General features: G+C 36.1%; 1 protein-coding gene across 2 annotated transcripts in view; it reads left to right on the forward strand.

Annotated features, from left to right (window-relative positions):
* LOC108708862 (ephrin type-A receptor 6) overlaps positions 1-21,459 on the forward strand; it is a 394,409-nt gene that overhangs the window by 237,376 nt on the left and 135,574 nt on the right. For both annotated transcript variants that reach the window (XM_041583374.1, XM_041583375.1), the window contains exon 6: positions 8,836-8,960. In XM_041583374.1, the coding sequence (XP_041439308.1) occupies positions 8,836-8,960 (125 nt within the window). The remainder of the gene's footprint in view (positions 1-8,835; positions 8,961-21,459) is intronic.

Here is a 21,459-nt window from a genome sequence, read left to right on the forward strand (position 1 = left end):
ATTTTTGGGTACTTCAACCATCAAAAAGGCCAAATTCGACTCCGATTCGAATTGAAAAAACTTTGAATATTCGACCATTCGAAAATCGAAGTACTGTCTCTTTAAAAAACTTTGACTTCGACAATTCGCCACCTTAAACCTGCTGAATTGCTATGTTAGCCTATGGGGACCTCCTAGAACCTAGTTTTTAGAAGTCAAAGTTTTCTTTTTCAAAATCATTTGATCGATCAATTAAATTGTTCAAATTGAAGGATTTAATCGATCAATCGAATGATTTTACTTCGATGGCCAAATTCAATCAAAAAAAACTTCAACTTCGAATATCGAACTATTGCAATTCGATGGTCGCATTTCGAAGTTTTTTTCACTTTGAAATTCGACCCATAGTAAATGTGCCCCTTAGTGATGGGCGAATTTATTTGCTAGACATGGATTCGCTGTGAATTTCCACACTTCGGCGCCCATGAATGTATTCGCAAAATTGCTGTGAAAATTCGCCCTGGCAAAATTTGCTGCAAAGAAAAAAAATTTGTCACGCATCAGAATTGTTGCACACAAAAATTTTGTGCGTCAAAAAAATTTGGACGCCCATTGACTTTAATGCATTTGGACAAAAGAGTTCTGAAAAAAAAAACCTTTGTTTTCATTGCTACATTTTTACATTTTTAAGTCAAGCCAAGTACTTTTACCTGCTAATTTAAACTGATTTGAAGAGCTACAATGATCAGAGGAGAGGGGTAAAACAGAGTTTATGTTCAGTGGCTTAAAATCAGCAGCTTTCAATTTATCACTCTAGTTTGGTGCATTTTACAATTGATTCCCAATCACACATTTGTACTAGAATTTATGTACCAAACAATTTACTTTTCTCAAAGGAATGTTACTGTAAAACTTAATGTGTTATAGAACATTAGTTTTACAAATGCTAGTCTGATAATTGTAGCCTGACTAATGCCTGCTTATAATGTGTGTCTGTAAACACAATCTCTTATTCCCTTTCAGTCTACTATATTTAACAGTGTGACTGTGTAAATCACAAATTCTCTTGTTCAATGTAATTTTTTTGTTCAAAGGAACTTTTGGATATTATCAGTGGAAATTAGTGATGGGTGAATAATTTCACCCATCTGTGACTGACCTGCTACATGGGACCATTATTATTTTTTACATTAACATGTAAATTAACTGGAACTTTTTTTTATGTACCTTTTATCCATACACAACATTGCAATCCTTTGTATCGGTCCTGTTTTTATTCTTGAATAAAAGAGCTTCACTGTCAAGGAGAGTTGTAGAGCAAACCTAACTTTCTTCCAGAAAGCACTTAGAGGAGGTTCTCAATGAGATAAAAATGAGAAGAAATACCCCAGAGATTCATCAGGTACAAATCCGTCCATTACTTAAAAAAATAGCACTTTTAAGTAATGCACAGACTGTTTTAATGGTACCTATTTCAATGAGAGCTGCTGATTTTTTTTAGTATCATGGCGAAAACCCGATTTATGAATTCTCATGGCAGTATTTGAAACCAGATGCTAATGGCACGTGAACCTCAAAGGCCATATTATAGTGTACGTTTGCATAATACATAATGCATCAGATACAAACACGTTAACGAGGCCTCTGATTGAACCTTTCAAAAAAACACCAAATTCAAAATCAAACTTACAACATTCACTTAGAAACAAAATATTATTTTTGACATTTAAGTAAAAATAAATTTAAGTTCTTTTTCCTTTTTAATTTGATTATATATCTGTACCCAAGATACCACTTCCACCTCAGCCGCACTTCCAATCTAGCACTGACGCTGCTCAAATCTACCCAAGGAAAAGCAGCTTCCATTCTACAGGCTCAACATTTCTCATCACCCCCAGCAGCAAATAAAAAAAAAAAACATAAATGTGGATTATGAAACATGCACAATAACTCACTTCAAACATTTAGGGGCCGATTCACTAACTTCGAGTGAAGGATTCGAATTTCGAAGTTTTTTTGGGCTACTTCGACCATCGAATGGGCTACTTCGACCTTCAACTATGACTATGACTTCAAATCGAAGGATTCGAAGTAAAAATCGTTTGACTATTCGACCATTCGATAGTCGAAGTACTGTCTCTTTAAAAAAAACTTCGACCCCCTAGTTCGCCATCTAAAAGCTACCGAACTCAATGTTAGCCTATGGGGAACTTTTTTTGATCGAAGGATATTCCTTTGATTGTTGGATTAAAATCCTTCGAATCGTTCGTTCCGAAGGGTTTTATCCTTCGATCTAAGGAATTATCCTTCGATCGTTCGATCGAACTATCTGGGCTAAATCCTTCGACTTCGATATTCGAAGTATTTTAATTCCTAGTCGAATATCGAGGGTTAATTAACCCTCGATATTCGACCCTTAGTGAATCGGCCCCTTACAGTAATTGTGCAAATTCACCAAAGACAATTAAATCAGCATACTCCAATTTACACCTCCATCAGAGGAGAATGATGTGAAACGCATCAGGAGGGAGTGACTGACATGAGGTAGGCAGACACTGCAGACACTGCCATGTGGCTTGATATGCATGAACACTTATATATGGATTGTGTAAAATGGAGTATGCTGATTTCATTTGCACAATTTGCTGGTGTATTTGCACAAATAAATGTTTGAAGTGAGTTATTGTACATGTTTCTAATTTTGAGTGTGTAAGCATTTTTTGGACCCTTGCACAGTGCTCACCAGCAGATAGCAATTACCCATACTATTATTATCAAACATTACTGATTATGTGCATGCCCATCAGCAAACAGAAGGGCAGAACAGAGAAGAATTGTGCAAAAAAAAATCCCATAGACTATTTATGCTTAGAATTTCATTTTCAGACTTAAATGTGGCAACCATGTGTCTGTTTGAAGAGTAATGGTGATATCTACTGAACTCTCTATTATTGCTGTGCATAACAATACAGTACTGGAACCAAACTGTAAAACTGTAAATTCTGTACTTTGAGGACAGCATTGGAATATAATTTTGACACACTGCTAGGGATGCGCAAATTTTTTCGCCATTTGCCACTGCAGAAATGATGCCCATAGACTTGTATGGCATGGTGCGGGGGAAAAAAAAGGCGCACGTCAAAAAATTTTGCCGCGCAAGAAAATTTTTTGACGCCCATGGGCATTGCCGACATTTCGCCGGCGGCAAATTTTGGTCGAAACAAAATGGGTCAAATTCGCCCATCCCTACACACTGCTGTGCAACATATTGCTTAGCAATTAAAACAAGAGAAGTAGAGGAGGAGAATAACTTTGATGGGGCACACGCTATTTGTAAGGGCAACATGTGATGTTAGGGGACCTGGACACTGAGCAGGTATTTGTTCTTGTTTCTGGAAAGTTCAGTGTGCTTGATTTGAACCATAGTAGAGAATAAAGTGATGGATGGCAAAGTTTATTGGAAATTCAGGACAAGAAATAAGTAGAAAAGAGTTCAAGGAAGCTGGTTTTCATAGTTGGATTTAACCAAAAGAATATTGTCATTATCTTTGCATTATACTAATTATATACATTTCTGTGCGCTGAACTGGCTTTATGATTTACAGATCTGTGGGCTCAATTAGAATAATTGAATAGCCAGAGGTATGAATGAGTTGACATCTATAAACCAGTGACCGGTGAGCTTATCCACCCACAGAGCTTCATAATTGTATATTACAAGGGAAAATATTTTGTTCTGGGTGTAATTGAGATGTATCACTGACATTATAGTTGGCTTTGTGTGCATCTAACAAAGAAAAAACTACTGCATCCATTTCAATTTGGTTTACAGGGCAAACTAATGGTCACATTTATTAGCTGCTACACTGCTTGCAAACATAACCTTGCATTTAGCATGGCTTGGTGATAATATATTGTGTTATCCTGTTATAAGAAACACCTTAAAACCTGTTACTTTTCAGAAGCAGTCTACAAAATGGACAATTTTAATGATAAAACAAGTAATAATGTAATTCTTTTTATGTCTTCACTAGTAACATCAACAATAAGCCTGACGTGTCTTGTCTTGTTTACTTTGTACTTACAATTTATGGTATAAAGTCTGCAGTTTTTTCTTCGTTATTTATTTCAGATTATAAAATGAATTTAGTTTTAAAGGAGTATAATTGATCTTACAAGCAGACAAACACAAATTATTACATTTTTTTTTTTAAAAATGGGGGTGGGCTGGTAATGTAACTTTAAAATTAAAGTTCCCACTGCAGGACAAAAAATATCACAAAGTTAAAAACAATATAAAATATTTTGATCTTGAATATGACAAATGGCAATAATAGAAAGGTTGTATTTTGTTGTTTACAAAAAGTTCACCCATTGGAGCGGTGCACTATTATAATGTTATTTAAGAGATGTTGGCTTTTTATAAATGTAACCATACACAGGGCAAATATATTCACTGTGCAAACCAATCTGCCCTGCGCAAAATTTATTAATGTTTTTAATCATGATACAACGCTCACTTAAGATGCGGTTAAAGGGATACTGTCATGGGAAAAACAACATTTTTCAAAATGAATCAGTTAATAGTGCTGCTCCAGCAGAATTCTGCACTGAAATCTATTTCTCAAAAGAGCAAACAGATTTTTTATATTCAATTTTGAAATCTGACATGGGGCTAGACATATTGTCAATTTCCCAGCTGCCCCAAGTCATGTGACTTGTGCTCTGATAAACTTCAGTCACTCTTTACTGCTGTACTGCAAGTTAGAGTGATATCACCCCCCTCCCTTCCCCCCCTCAGCAGCCAAACAAAAGAACAATGGGAAGGTAACCAGATAGCAGCTCCCTAACACAAGATAACAGCTGCCTGGTAGATCTAAGAACAACACTCAATAGTAAAAACCCATGTCCCACTGAGACACATTCAGTTACATTGAGAAGGAAAAACAGCAGCCTGCCAGAAAGCATTTCTCTTCTAAAGTGCAGGCACAAGTCACATGACCAGGGACAGCTGGGAAATTGACAAAATGTCTAGCCCCATGTCAGATTTCAAAATTGAATATAAAAAAATCTATTTGCTCTTTTGAGAAATGGATTTCAGTGCAGAATTCTGCTGGAGCAGCACTATTAACTGATTCATTTTGAAAAAAAAATTTTTTCCCATGACAGTATCCCTTTAACATTATTCTACATAATTTGCTTAGCAAACAAGGCTGCTCTCTTATTACTTGTTTATGTTGTCCCTTTCTTGTTGATAGACAGCATATCAATCTTTTTGACATAGAAAACCGAGAACAAAATAACTCAAGGAAGGAATATATATATCTTGCACTTTTGCAAAATCATAGTTTAGTAAGATGATCCCATGAACAGCATCCTAATATATGAAAACAAGCAGCTGGATATGCCTGCTACCCAAATTGTTCCCAGGGCTTTGGTGTTGGAGCAAATTAGCAGTAATTCATATTCAAACACCCACAGTTGGCATCTGAATTTTACAAGCTTTGTGGAAAGGCAGTCCCAGAACACTGTTACACTAAGCAAGAAAGTATTATAAGGAATGTTATGACAGGTGGCATTGTTTTGCTGGAATTTTTATTATCTACCTCTGGGGACCAACATTGTGTATAGTATCAGGCGGTGCATTTGTTTGTTAAGCTCTGGTCTGTCTTTGATGACTGATACATGTTTATAGTTAATGTGTTTGGCTCACCAGCATCTTTTATAGATACTGTACCCCTGATTCTCCCCTTCAGATTTGAAAGAAAAGGAATGAAAGGGAAGTTAGCACATCCTGGGAAAATATTACAATGTCTGTATTTCGAGTGGAAAGAGATTTGTGTTGTTATAGATTTGAATTCAGCAAAGCTGACATTTTGCCTCCTGCGGATTGTCTTTGCCTATTTGTGGAAATCAGGTATATTTAACAAAGAGAATTAAAGTTTGGAAATTAGCATGGCCAACATAGTCCTATCTATAAATCTAGCCGGATCAGTATTAAATGAACTGCTAAGGGTAGGTAGGGGAGGCAAGCCCAGAGCCACATGTATAATTCTAAGCAAGTGTCTCAGCTGACTTCAAACATCTGGTTGCAATAGAGCTCAAGTACCAGGAGAGATTCTCCTTAGCAATGCATGAGAGTGCACATGGAGATCACATATTGGCACAATAATATGGTACAGCCTCTGCTAATGAATGGTGCTCAATAATGCCGGATAACTCTGGAGCTGCCACCACATTGGACCTGTCATTAGCTCCAGGTTTTCCACAGCAGGTTGCACCAAAGATGCACCAAACTGGCACCCAATGAATCAGATGCAAATGCAATTTGAATGCATGCTGTGGTGACACGGCCCATATTCTGAAAATGAAAAATGCATTGGCCACAACTGCAGTGGACGCAAGTCACGAGGCTTGCATTTTTAAATCACTTGCATTCATTAAATGACTTTTGTTTTCAGATTCAAATATCTTCAGCCATGTTGATTATTCCGGCATATTATTTCAAAGGCCCATTTAGTTGAACTTTTCTTAAAATTAAAAAAATCAAGGCGTGGTCTTGCTAGGGATTTAAGGTCAATATTTAAGTTGAGGGTCTGCAAAGAATTCTTCAATCAATCAAAATCAGCAATTTGGCAACCTTTTGCACACTATTAGATCATTACAACGCATTTCTTTCAGGGATATAGTTAGTTTGATGTTGCTTTGTGGGGCAAACAAAGACAGATACAAGAGGTTAACATCAGTACAGCTATCACTCTCATTCCAAATTATAGCTTGTTCGGGTATATACATTATCTTCATCAGAATGAGTATAATCACTTCAGCCATAACAAGTAATTCCTAATAGCATTTTATTCAGATGTATGTTATCTTTATTGGAGTGAGCAGTCATTGACACGGAAATCCCCACGAAAACACGAAGAGGAGATTAGAAAGATCAAACTGCATGCTTGTTTAGGAACTGATTTCTCTTTCTGCTGCGTGTTTATCAGGGAGACAGAAGTGAATCAAATGCATTATACTACGGGTCATTTATTACATATACACAGATCAATGCTAAAATTGTTCATGAGCGCAGTGTGGCAGAGAAATAGCACTTTCTCTCATGCAAAGTGTTGATGCAGCAGGATAATGCTGGGAGTCTAGGCAGGTGGGTATCATCGCTCATAAACATGAAGAATACAAACTCGACCAGACACAATCAGTCATTTAGGTTCCTTCCTGCTTTGACTTCCCATTTGAACTGACATGTCTTAAATCAATAGCAACTCATTTTTCACATCCGTTCATTTTCACCGAATTAATGTCCTGTCTGCTTTATTATGTGATGCACCCGGTTTTCATTTTGAATATTCTTTCTCCTATCAGTGCCTGATCTGAATTTGCTGTTGCATATCATAAGAACAAATGGATGTCAGGTTCCTTTCTTCTCTTAACCTGTTTCAGGAGAGACTGAGAGGAGGAAACTCCAGAAAGGAAAACATCTCAATTGAACTTTTTTGACAAATGCAAACACATTTCACAACCAGAATCTGCAACTAAAACCTGTTTAAATCATGTAGAAGTCAGTGGCAAATGTCCCTTTCACAACTGGAAGATCTTTCTTTGATTCATGGTTTTTAAGGTTTTCTGTTGTTTTTGACAGTGACTTTTGTGCAACAATACAAATTAAAAAGTCTCAGGTATTGTGCAACAAGTCTAAAAAGTTGCAGCTTTTCTTCGACTTTTTCCCGTTGGTGCTTTTTATCCAGTTTGGATATTTTGATAAATGGCTGACATTGTTGGAAATTTGTGGTTTCAAAAAACCTCTAAAACCACTAAAATTCTTCCTTGAATAAATAGGCCTCTTTGTGTATGTTGCATCATCTTTGCACCATATGGATTGCATTCACTTGTACAGTATGCTTTCCATTCATGCACAATTTATTTGGTACATGCACATACATGGGTTCACTGTGCAATGAGAACCCTACATTTTACACCAGATCAGTGGCAGCTATTAAGCATCCTGACCAGGTCCTTAGAAATAATGAAAATATTGATACCAAAACCTACGGTGACAAAGTGTTTTTTAGCACTGTGTCCACTAGTAGCAACTGACCTTGGCAGTGACTTTTATTTTAGCAGTGTAATATTATATATTAAAGGGGAATTACTGTATACACACCCAAATTAGTTCATTTAACATTACTACCCTTTTGATCACCTTTGCATTTTACATTTTATTTCTTTTTGTTTTAATATTAGCAGTTTTAAACACAACTTTGAGAAGTTTAGCTTACTGATGCTTTTCTGCATTGCTTCTATCACAGTTAGTGGTACAACTAAGCAGGAAAGCAAGAGATGGTTTTGCATCAGTTAGCTTAGGTTAACGGGGGGATTCTGTTGCCATGTCATTGTATTAGCAGTGTAAAAACCGAAAAGGAGTTGTGTACGTTGTAAATGTGCTCAGGAGCAATTTACATTTGCTTGGGTGTGCACGGCTCCTTGTTTAAAATGTATGATTTTGTTGACTATACTTTTAGAAAAATGCATTTCATTTAATTTTCAATTCCATGTGCAATTGGCTCACTGGCACTAGTGTAATTTTATCCCACCCACAATGTTTATGGTGTTTTTAACCACAAACATTTTTATGCCCAGCAGTTGGCCATTTAATAGTTTAAAAAAAGAGGATTCAGAATAACTTTGGGGTTTCAAATATTCACAGCGAACATCCCTATCGGGAACAATGTCTGTTTCTATTCTTATTCTTATTCTCGTTGCTTATTTATGGACCTAAAAATGAACAATAGTGAAATCAATATTTAATTTCATTAGTAATGCTTATACTTCCTTCTCCTTTTATCCCAGCCCCTTCATTAATTGGCATGGTGAGAAAAGACTGGGCATCGCAAAACAGCATTGCGCTCTCCTGGCAAGAACCAGACTATCCTAAAGGGCTTATTTTGGACTACGAGATCAAGTATTATGAGAAAGTAGGTCTTGCTCAGCATTCCTGGAAAACACTCAACATGCAAGTAGTGATTTATTTCTAAATGTTAAGCAAACTTGTTTCCAGTATATACTTGATGTTTTCAATGTTGAAAGAAATGTAAAAGCATTGTTGCTTGGTATAGTATACATGGCTCAACAATCACAAATGTGGCTCTTCTTTTAAGGAAGTCCTTTAAACCTAAAACAGAAAGGACTTTCTACTTACAGAGCCGTTGTAACATGGATAAATATGTTTACTATTTTAGACACTCTTCAACACTAAAACTATTTATTATGGGTATGGCAATCAAAGATTGAATCAGATATCTAACAAATTGTCTGATAAATAGTGATGAGCGATTCTGTCCCATTTGCCGAAAAATTTGCGAAATTACAAAAAAATTCATGAAGCGGCGAAGAATTCATGAAATGCATTGAAGTCAATGGGCATCAAAAAATTTTCTTACTCCAAACGCATTAAAGTCAATGGGCATTTTTCTTGTGGCAACAACTTTGTCTCGGTAGCAATTTTGTCTTAGTGACTTTTTTTGTCCACAAATCTGCAGATGGTGAAATGTGGAATCCATGCATGGAAAAAAATGTGCTCATCACTACTGATAAAATACTGCATACATTCTTAATGACTACAATAGTAGTCAACCACATTGTCCAGTGTCTAAAAACAATAAAAAATGGTGTGTTTAGGGGTTAATAAGCTTTGTAATGACCTCTGTGGTTAGAAGACTATATTAATCCATTGCATCACCTGTAGAAAATGGAATAACACAAAATGTTCTTAGGACTATGGCACAAACAGTTGTTGAAACATTGTAAAGTGGAATGAGCATAGGCCACTACAGTACTTTGGTGCAAATTACTATTTATTAATTTGCACCATTTGGTTTTCTGCCAAACCAATTCCATCTTTCCAAATGTGGCATTATTACTGAAACCCAAATGTTGTTAATATTTCACAACTTGTACAAACTGAATTGTGGTAATTGTGACTGGCTTTCCTAAAATGGTAAAACTGATATAGATTAAACACCAAACTGTACAATAACTCCATATTAGTGAACAGTGTCGGACTGGCCCACCGGGATACCAGGAAAACTCCAGGTGGGCCTACGTGTCAGTGGACCCTTTTGCTTCAAACCATTTGCCCAAAGAGAACAATGGCTCTGAGCTAATCAAGGGAAGGAATGATTAAAACCAGGTCAAAAGATAATGTCACAACTTACCCTGGTGGTCTAGTGGGAGGAGGTCTGCAGGGACTCCTGCCATGCTGCTTCTCCCCTGGGCCGCAAAAGTAAAGTTGTTAAGGCGAACGCGGCGCGCTACTTCCTTGTTTGCGCATGAGCACTGGCGTGATGACGTCAGCGCAAAATTTAAAAGTATTTAAAGCCACAAAACGTATTTTGCCTTGCCCATTATAGGTTTTCTCCTAGCGAGTTCCTGGTGCTTCTGTGGTATTAAAGCTTCTGCTATTCTGTGATTTGACTACCTGGTTTGATCCCTGCCTGCTTCTGATGATTCTGACTTCCGAAATCCTGACCCTGTCTGGTAACAACTCCTCTATTCCGTAACCCTTCTGATTGATCTCCTGGTTTGACCCGTGCCTGTTTAACTCCGCTTGTACTCTGCCTGCCCCGACCCAGCCTGATCTGACTTCGCTTTCTGTCTACGCCTTGTACTGCGACCTTCTGCCATAAAGACTTTTGCTTTACCGTTGTGCCCCTTTGCTCGTTCAGTACCCTTTGCTTTGCACCTCTCTTTAAAAGGCCTGGCAGCATCTGATTAGCCGAGGGCTCCTCCTGAGGGGAAAGGCAGCTGTTAAAGGCGGAAGCAAGAGCCGAGAACAGGGTGCTTAGCATCGGTTCTGAATTTAAGGAGCCAACCGTGACAGATTTCAGTTGAATAATCAATTAAATTGTTATAGGTATCCAACATTTTTAAATATATTTGCAAACACAAAGCCCAAAAGATCCCTTAGCAGCAGAATGCCACAAAAGAGATATAAAGATAAAGTTTATTTCATACATTACTCCAGGCAAAATGTACTTCAGTGAATAGTCACTAATGAATGTTGAATTCCCCCTCACAAAAAGGGTACAAAGTCAGTTTCATTTTTTATTTTTAGTTGAAAATGGTTTCTGTAAAAATTTAATTATTTACATTCCTTCAGGCATGTGGATTATTGTGTTATATTGAAAATGTGTTGGTAAGAAAGCAGTACTAAGATTAAGGGGGTTATTTACTAAACTCTGAATGCAAAAATCATGAAAAATTTGTGATTTTTTTTTATAAAATCAGACTTTTAAAAAATCACAAATTTTTCTGAATTCATTAAACCCTGAGGATGGAAAAGTCTGAATCAGAAAATCCGGCATCTCAGACCTGTTGAGGTTGCATAAAAGTCAATGGGAGAAGTCCCAATGATTTTTTGATGTGAGTTGGGTTTCGTGCAATACAGAGTTTTCAGGGAAAAATTTGAGTTTTCGGGTGAAAAATCCAAAAAATCATGAAAATCTGATTTTTTTTTTACTGCAAAGCAAATTTTCGGGGGAATTTTTTCGCAAAACTGTGGTGAAAATTCGCTGTGAAAAAATGCCCATTGACTTATGAAAATCATTGACCATAAAAGTCAGAACACCACTCCCTTCTTTGCAACTCTCTAACCTCTTAAATAGTCAGGGACAGGAGGGCCACATGGGACATAGCTGTTGAGTTAGTTTGATTTTAATCCTGAGAACGCAGGTCAATGTAGATTCAAAAGCAAACTAAAAAAAAAAACTTATGGCCCTCCTTCAAGTCACTTATACTAACTGGTTATAGAACCGAAAATGTGAAAGTAGGCTTCTGTCAATTATTTTAGACACCCAGTCACTTCAGCCGATATAGGTTACATTTTTGTCTTAACAATATCGAAAACATTTTTTATTTTGCTCAACCTATCTATTTACTCAGGTTAATTTTTACACTGAACTGCTCTCAAGCTAGAGACTATGTTTGATTCTCTATGATGACTCCATGTTATCGTGGACAAGTCACTTATTGTTCTTGTGTATACTTAGTCCCCTAACTGTACTATAGCTGCACTCCTTTGTAATTCCCTTCCATGTTTTATCAGACTTTCTCCCAAACTTTCTTATTTATTAAAGGACAAATTTTTGGTTTTTGAAAACCATGACTAAACTTAGAAACTCTATAACCACGATTGTCACTGAATTTCTTAAAAGATCCAAATATAAAAAGTTCGAACCAAAAAAAAAAACAGAACAATGCGCTAAAAAATTTGAATACCTTGGACTATTTATAATATAATATGTGAAAAAAATTGAATTTTAGCAAATCAGCTCCATAAAGTAGCCCATCCTTGCCTACCTAGCCTAGCATCCCTTCAGTATATGCCACTGCCACCTCCTACAATTCTCAGTACCACATATCTCTTTGCTGACTTCTGAACTTGTCTATCACCATATACATTTTTTTGTTTTTGTTTGGAGTAAAAAAAAGGCATGGTCAAATGGCATTGTTTCTGAAAGTTTGATGCAAACGTGAGCATAATTACAACTAGAATGCTAATACTGTGCATTCGCATCAGCTTGTGTATTAGATGGATCATCATATACTTTGATTACCAATTCATGGACACTTCTAATGAAGGAAAATATGCTAACCACCATGGATATACAGTAAATATAAATGCGGAAATATCTAGTTTGTTCCTGATTTTTCCCCTGATGAGCTGAACATGATGTTGAACTTTATTTGTCTGCCAGCTCATGCTTTTTTTTTTATTAACACTCATTTTAAAGTGATTGTATAAAAGCAGTGTTACCCTTTCTTGGCAAACTCTTGCAGAATTGGATCACAAATACTTTACCTGGCTTGTTGCCTGTTTTTATCCAGTAGACCTGAACCTCTTTGCACTGCCTCCACCTAATGGGTACTTAGAAATAAACCCCAGGAGAATTCCACTAGGAAACTGAACCACAAAGTTTTGCAGCAAACAAATCTATATAACAAGACAAACAGTATATAATACAACAGAAGCAAATCCTGCACTGGGGACTCATGGGGTATATCTATTTGCTGTAGTCCTTAAAGTGTCATAGTTCCACACTCTTCTCTAGTTAAGATATTGAAATTACCCAATTCAGTCTCTGGCAATGTGTTCCTTCTCCAAGCTCTTTAAACACCTCAGGTACTGCTACCTGCCCCAAAGTACTGTACCTCTTCTCTGGACAAGGCAGTTTCTCCAACATAGCAGGTTCCAAAGCATGGCTCTCCATGGGCCCTCCCCTGATGTCCTCTGGGTCTCACAGCAAGCATCAGGCCTTTCTTCTACATCCCAGGAACAGGGGGAAGGGCTCTCTAATCCTCTACATCAGGTAACAGAAAAACTAAATTTGGTCAAAAGCTGGCTGCTGAGCCCTGAAGAAACATCCTTATATTTATTGGTGCTCATACAATATCTAAATGAAATTCAATTTTATGGAAACTTATTTCAATTTAACATTTTCATTGTTTTTTCTATTCACCCTTAGAGGCCCATTTATTAAAAAACAAATTTTAATAAATCTCAGATTTTTAGAGTTTTAGAGAAATTTTAAAAAAAAAATTGAGAAAAAATAGGACTTGTCAAAAAATAGAAATCTGAATTTTAGTAAATCAGCCTCATAGTTTGGATATTTGATTACTAGAATCCTACTACTGATTTTAGCGGTAAATGAATCAAAGCAGCACTTCTACAAGCTCCCGTCTTAGAGAGATGAAATCCCAAATTATGTCAAGTATAAGAAATGTATTATATTAACTAGGAAATGACTTGTAACCACTTTATTACTGTTGCGGTAATTACATTTCTTTATGTGATTTGAAACCTGTATTCCAGCATGTGGACCAGTATGTTCAGCCCTCAAGCCAAAGCAAATGTTGTTTTTGTAGAAAGAAAGCACCTACAAGGAAGCCAACTTTACATGAATGTTATATTATATTGGTGTTGTTGCTTGTTTTATCAGAATTAATGATTCCCTTTCTAATGTGTTAATGGAAATTCCCTTAAAGGAAAACTATACCCCCAAAGTAACAAATTCCATTTTTCCATTTTACAACTTTTCCTTTGAGCCTCCATTTTATGATATTATCTGAGTTGCCTCATTGATCACCTGACCAGAAATACTGCAGCTCCAACTGTAACAGGAAAAAGGGTGGGAGCAAAAACTTTTTCCTTCAATTGTCTCATGTGACCTAACATATATGGTTTGTTTGTGTGCACCGTGAATTGTAAATCAGGGGGATGCCCCTATTTCTTAAATTAGTAATATTCTATTTATTATTATTATTACAAGTATAGGATCTGTTATGTTGAATGCTTGGGACCTGGGTTTTTCTGGATAAGAGATATTTCTATAATTTGGATCACCATACTACAGTATACCTAAGTGTGCTTACAATCTTTTAAACATTAAATAATCCCAATAGGATTGTTTTGCCACCAATATGGATGCATACAACTTAGTCACTATCAAGTACAAACTACTGTTTTTGTATTCCAGAAAAAAAGCTAATTATTTGAAATTGTTAGAATTGTTTGCTTAAAATTGACTCTATATGAGATGTCCTTTCTGTATAATATATTTCCATACCTGAATTTGGTGCAGTAAATAAATTTGCCATTAAAAAACTATTAAAAACAATAATCACTCAGTACACTGTTCACAAATTCAAACTTATTGCATAACATTATATTGGGGCAGCAATTGGAGGTATAATGGAAGACAGTCTGATCATTGAATAATTTATTCCTGTGCTGATGTAAAGATGCTAAGTGGTTTTGTTTTGTATTGGGGCTTTTCCCGTTTCAAACATCATTTACTAACATCAAATTGTCATTTTTTTTCCCACAAATCTCAAAAGATTCATGGCTTTTCAATATTTCTAAAAAGCTTTAAAGATTAAAAATGTATTTAGTGAAAACCAAACATGAAAGCCTTTAATACAGAAAAATAATTGAGGATAACTAATATGCTGCAGTGAAAGCAATGTTGTACAAATCCAGGTTGCCTCTTCAGCTAAATTATAATGTAAATTACATTTAGGGGCAGATTTATCAAGGGTCGAATTTCGAAGTGGTAAATACTACGAAATTCGACCATCGAATGGCTTTACTTCGACTTTGAATGTCGAAAGCTTTTTTACATCGAATTTGCCCATTTGCGGTCAAAGTAAAATCGTTCGATCGAACGATTAAATCCTTTGAATCAAACGATTTTACTTCAACTGCAAAAAATGCTGTAGAAGGTCCCCATAGGCTAACATAGCACTTCGGCAGGTTTAAGTTGGCGAAGTATTAAAGTCAAAGTTTTTTTAAAGAGACAGTACTTCGACCATCGAATGGTCGAATAGTCGAACGATTTTACTTCAAATCGAATTCAAAGTCGAAGTCGTAGTAGCCTATTCGATGTTCGAAGTATCCAAAAAATTACTTTGAATTTCGAATTTTTTACGAAAATCCCCTAGAATTCACTTAGACCCTTGATAAATCTGCCCCTTACAGTTTTTTAAAATTTACAGATTATTATGTTCGTAGAAGTGTGGTGTCGGTAGAGCTTATTGGATCGTCGTTCAGTTTAAATGAACAAGATTTTAGTGCTCATTCATAAGGGTTAAAGAAAAGCGTAAAGCAGGTTTTTTTTTTTAGCTCAGTTTATGATTCATCAGAAGAAGATTGTGGTCAATAAGGATTAGTCATTATTTCCACAACTGAAGCTGCCATTATGACACAGTCCTGCTGGTGCATGAAATTTTAAATGATATAAATTAGCAGCGTAATACTAATTTTATACTAACAATGGTATGTTCTCTGTGTTAGGTGCATCATTAAGACCTTTAATCGAAATTAAGGCCACAATGTTGTGTAGCATTTCCCCAATTCTATAGAATTCTGTTAGTAATGTCATATTAAATTAGCTTACCATACAAAAATATAAATGAGATTCAGAAGCTAATTTAATTAGGGTGTAGCATGCCATCACATATGCATCCAATTGCCTTAAATACAAGCTAAAAAGAAAGAAAAAGTAAAGTAAATGCATTAAGAAAGAAAATGTAAAAAGTTAAATAGTTGTAAATTGTATTCTCTTGGCTTTACTTTATTGGTAATAAAAAGGTATACATAGAGTTACAGCTACAGGTATGGGATCCTTTATCCTTAAACCGCTATCCAGAAAGCTCTGAATTCCAGAAAGGCCGTCTCCCATAGACTCCATTTTTATCCAAATAGTAAAATTTTGAAAAATGATTTCCTTTTTCTCTGTAATAATAAAACAGTACCTTGTACTTGATCCAAACAAAGATCTAATCAATCCTTAGTAGAAGCAAAACCAGCCTATTGGGTTTATTTAATGTTTACAAAATATTCTAACTTAAGGTATGAAGATCCAAATTACAGAAAGATCCATTATCCAGAAAACCCTGAATCCCAAGCATTATGGATAGCAGGCTTCATACCTGTATATTATAGAAAATGCTAGGAAATGTGGCAAAAAATTTAAATGATACTTATAAAATAATTCATATTAATATGTTAGTATGAAAAGACCATACCCAAATAAATGTTGTTTCCTTCAACTACATATTGATGAAAAAGAGGCAGGGCAATGCCCTATTCCTATGCTGATAAGTGCATATATCATATCTGTCTAGGTCATTCCTTCAACACCAAGGGGCCTATTTCTTAAACCTCAAATTTTTCTGGTCGAGGTTAAAGTGGGAAACAACCAAATTTTTTCGAGATTTATTATGCTCCAAAGCTGCTAAAAAAATCGAAATCTGACAAAACTCTTTTTCATTTGATAATCCAAATAATTTTGGGTGACAATTCAAAAAAGTCTCACAATTCAAATTTTTGTTGAGGCTTTTCCCGCATTTACAATTTTAAATCCATATTAATGAAATAAAACAGATTGTGGATGGGATTAAGGTTGTACTTTTAAAAGAAACATAGAAGAATAAAAAGAATGTCCCCAAACCAATGGGGACAGATACGTTTAGGGTATAAATACTGTGATTATTATTTGGTAAAAAAAAAAACTATTTTTGTTTTGCAGTAAGGTGCCAATAAGTGAAATCCAGAAGTGTCTTAAACTCAGGGGGTTTAGGTGAAGTCTGACTGTACCGATGAAGAAGAAACATCATTGTGTTAGCTAGTTACATTAAGGGGGTTATTTATGAAAATCTGAAACGTTCTCACTATTTTCTGAAAACTACTTTGACCAAATCTGCCCGACCCCTCCCCATTTATCAATACATTTTACCTAAAATTTCTTGTGCAGGAAAAAACTCAATAAAATCGTAAAAAAAACTGAACAGTACAATTTTTTTGGATTTGTCGCAGAAAACTGAATTTTTCAGATTTGACACCCAAAACCGTGTAATCTTCGGATTATTGAACGAAACCCAGCACAGATCAGGATATACATTGACTTCTACATGAAAATGACAGGTCTGAGTTGGAGTACTTTTTTATTTTTTACTTTTAATACCATCTGGGTTTAATACATCTCGTAAAATTCTAGTTTTTCTATGAAAATGTTTTTCCCCTTTAAAAGTCCGACCAGAAAAAAATCATGGTCATGGTCTTAAAATTGTATGTGTAGTCCTTCTGTTTTCCCTCTATCAGGTTCAGGAGATGGAATGGAGAAGGGAGTGCATTTAAATGATAGGAACTAGTGATGGGCGAATTTTCGCCGAAAAATTCGTGAATTTCCCACAAATTTGCGAAACGCCGAAAAATTCGTGAAACTGAATTTATTTTTTTAAGAATTTTTGCGGGCACTGGCGGCGAATCACGCAAATTTGCGCCTGGCGAATAAATTCGCCCATCACTAATAGGAACTACCTTATTTTTAGAGTTCTAACAATAAGCTGCACAAGACATTGTGTCAGGCTTTCTGTTCTCTTAACCAGCTGAAAGGGTCCCAATTCCTTTTAGAAGTCACTCTTTTCTTTTGCAGGGAGGAAGGTGAAAACTTTCCAGCTTAGTGAAAAAAAACCCTAAAATGCGTTTTTTTGTGCGTTACAAAATGATAGATTACCAGCCTCTGTTTTCTACTAAGACCTGGATATATTACAAATGGACTTATAAGGCTTTGACATTGCATTCCTTTGAAGAGGACTTAATATTTTACCCAGGAACACAGCTTTTGTTCTGAGCAATGTTTTAACACTGAAGAAAACAAGAATTTAAGGCTACTGTCTGCAGCTCCGGGATACTTCCACAATTTTCTATTTTAAAATGAGTTTCACTGCCATTCATTAAAAGCAAAAGATTTAAACTACTGTACGACCCTTAAGGAATAAGGTAGTTCCTTCATTCACAGCAGCCTCATGTTTCTTCTGCTGTTCCTTTAGACTATGTCTTGAGCAATATTTCTGAATGTCTTTACTGAAATGCTGTGTGTTAAGCTGTATACAGCTGCAAGATTAAAAAAAAAGAGCAATATCAAGACCTGGGTAATGATCCGGAATAATCCTGGGAGCGAGAATAAAGCATGCTCTTTTAATCCATAGTGAGGAAATTCTTTGAAAATAGAAATTGCAGACACATAAATCTGGCCTTTTTGATATGAAACTGGTGTCTGTTTGATGAGATGAAAGTTAACATCTGAAATGCCACAAGTGCTTGCAGGGTTGTGCCAGTTGATATCGTTTTTGTTTGGAACACTGAGGGCCTGTGGTGTCATACACTGGTGTTTTCTAATATTCCTGCTGTTTACCTCTGGCTTTTGGCTGACCTTGGTATTGTATGGGCAGCTGCTACACAGAAAGCAAAGCAATAAAGGCAAAAGAAAGTTGCTTGTGATTTTGAATCTTCTGCTGGGTACAGTATTGGATTTGTGCTGAATAGAAGAATTTCTCCTTTTTTCTTACATTAGTCTTCTATACTTACAATCAGCTCAAATGTCAGATGTATTGTGTGGCCTCAAGGTTCTGCTGTACATCCCATCATTCCCAGGCACTCATTCACAATGGCTGGAGCATTGCATTTCTGACATCCACGCTTTAAATTATTTAAAGGGTGATAAAAGAAACATCTATTTTTTTATTTTAACACCTGCCTCTTCTATGTAAAGCCAAATGTATTGCAGCAGGAGAAAAACAGGTTCATTTCCATGATGATGACAATAACGTTTTTGGCATTTACACATTTCGGGGCAGATTTACTAAGGGTCGAAGTGAATTTGAGGGAATTGTCGAATAGGATACTACGACTTCGAATTTACTTTGACTTCAATTTGAATGTTCGACCATTTGATAATCGAAGTACTGTCTCTTTAAAAAAAAGTCGACTTCAATACATCGCCAAATTAAACCTGCCGAAGTGCTATATTAGCCTATGGGGACCTTCTACAACATTTTTCTAAGTCTTTACACATCTTATAAAAATCCTTCGATCGATCGGTAAAATCATTCGAATCGTTCGATTCGAACGATTTAATAGTTCGATCAAACAATTTTTATTCGACCGCAGGATTGCCAAATTTGTTGAAAAAACATAGAATTCGATATTAAAAGTTTTTAATTCGATGGTCGAATTACGAAGTTTTTTGTACTTCGAAATTCGACCCTTGATAAATCTGCCCCTTCATTTTGCCAGTGAATATGTCTAGTTTTGATTAAAATATATCAGTGGAAGAAAGTTTACAAAAAGTTTTGAAGCCAAACTCATGCATTAGAGCGATGGCACACAGGGTTTTTGTCACCCACAGGTAGTGATGGGCGAATACATTTTGCAGGCGCAAATTCACTGAGAATTTCCCTGTTTCACCGCCATCAAATAAATTCATTGAACTGCCTCGAAAATTCATTGGCGACAAATCAGCTGCGTCGAAAAAATGTGGGCATGTTTCAAAATAGTCACGAGCATAAACATTGTCTCGTGTCAAAATTATTCAGACACCCATTGACTTTAATGCATTTGGCCAAAATAGGCGCACATATAACAATGTCACGGCGGCAAAATTGACATCCATTGACTTCAATGCATTTCGATAATTTTTTCGCCCGTTCATGAATTTTTTGGCGAACCAAAACTGGACAAATTCGCCCAACACCACCCACAGGCAATCACCTCTTCCACTGACAACAAAGCTCTTAAAATACCCTGTCATTAAAATCTGCAGTAATTGCAACAGATAAAACACATGACTTATATTCGATTATGTGAAATGGCCTTCAAAGTCATTGTTGCACAATTACGCTATACAAATGTTTTGCACTCGTCCATGTGCAATGGTATTTTTTTGTCACTTTGTCACTATGGGTATTGTGATTTTTTGCAGGCAACAAAGCTCCACCATGTCCTTATTGTCAACCTTAATGATGTCAATCAAATAGAACTTTTGATCAGGATATCTAAAACCCAAGTACAAAAGAATTGATGTTCATTTAATAAAGGCAACTGTGCACAAAGTGCAAATGACAAGGCACATGGGCATAAGGGAGCCCTGAAACTAGGGTTCTCTTAATCATGTTGCACCTAAACACACAACTAATGCCTAGTAAACAATGTGCAAATATAATTATTGACATAGCGTGCATTGAAGAAAAGCAAGTAACGCCTTTTTATTAGTGATGGGCAAATTTGCGCCGTTTCGCTTTGCCGAAAAATTCACGAAACGGCAAAAAAATTGCGCCCGTTTTTGACGCTGGAGAATTTTTTTGGGCGAATTTTCGCAGGCGTTTCGCAAATTTATTCGCTGGCGGCGAATCGCGCAAATTCGCGCCTGGCGAATAAATTCGCCCATCACTACTTTTTATCCAAAATTGACCAAAATAATTGCACTTCCAACTCCCATGATTTTTGATGGTGCAAACGCTAATTTAACATTATCCTGCAAATCTCAGAGTGCCGCATTATGAAATGTTATTGCTTTGCACATTGAGTTTCTTTTATAATGAAGTCCTTAAATATGAAAACCTCATGGCTGGTAGCCAAAGTATAAGATATATAATTACAGTAATGTGCTATGATAGCCATAAGAACACACACATACAGACAGAGCAGACTTTATTGGAGCATATGATGGAAGGGATTTATAGAGTTGGGTGTACAGGTATATACCATATGGTTGAGCTCAGCTTGCTTCATCAGGACTAGAAAAGAGGTCATCTGCTGCTAATTGGTTACTAAAAAGGCTTGGTAGCATGTTTACTTTTGTTTGGATGCCTAAAAAAAGCTGAACATCTCAAGATTCTGTAAGGATAAAATTGGAGAATTGTTGTCAGCACGCTCCTTTTGAAATCTCTGTAGTAGCTGCTTATCATCGGGTGGTGTAATACAAAAGAAATTGAAGTTACAGAGATAGAACTGTTTGTCATTTGGAACAGCCTTCTCTGATTTTTAGTGGAACCTTTCCTTCAAGATTGAATATTATGCCCTGTGTATAAAGTTTATTAGGATAAGAAAGATTTACTGAAGTCGAGATGCATTCA

This window comes from Xenopus laevis, chromosome 2S (assembly GCF_017654675.1).
Source record: "Xenopus laevis strain J_2021 chromosome 2S, Xenopus_laevis_v10.1, whole genome shotgun sequence".
Classification (NCBI taxonomy): domain Eukaryota; kingdom Metazoa; phylum Chordata; class Amphibia; order Anura; family Pipidae; genus Xenopus; species Xenopus laevis.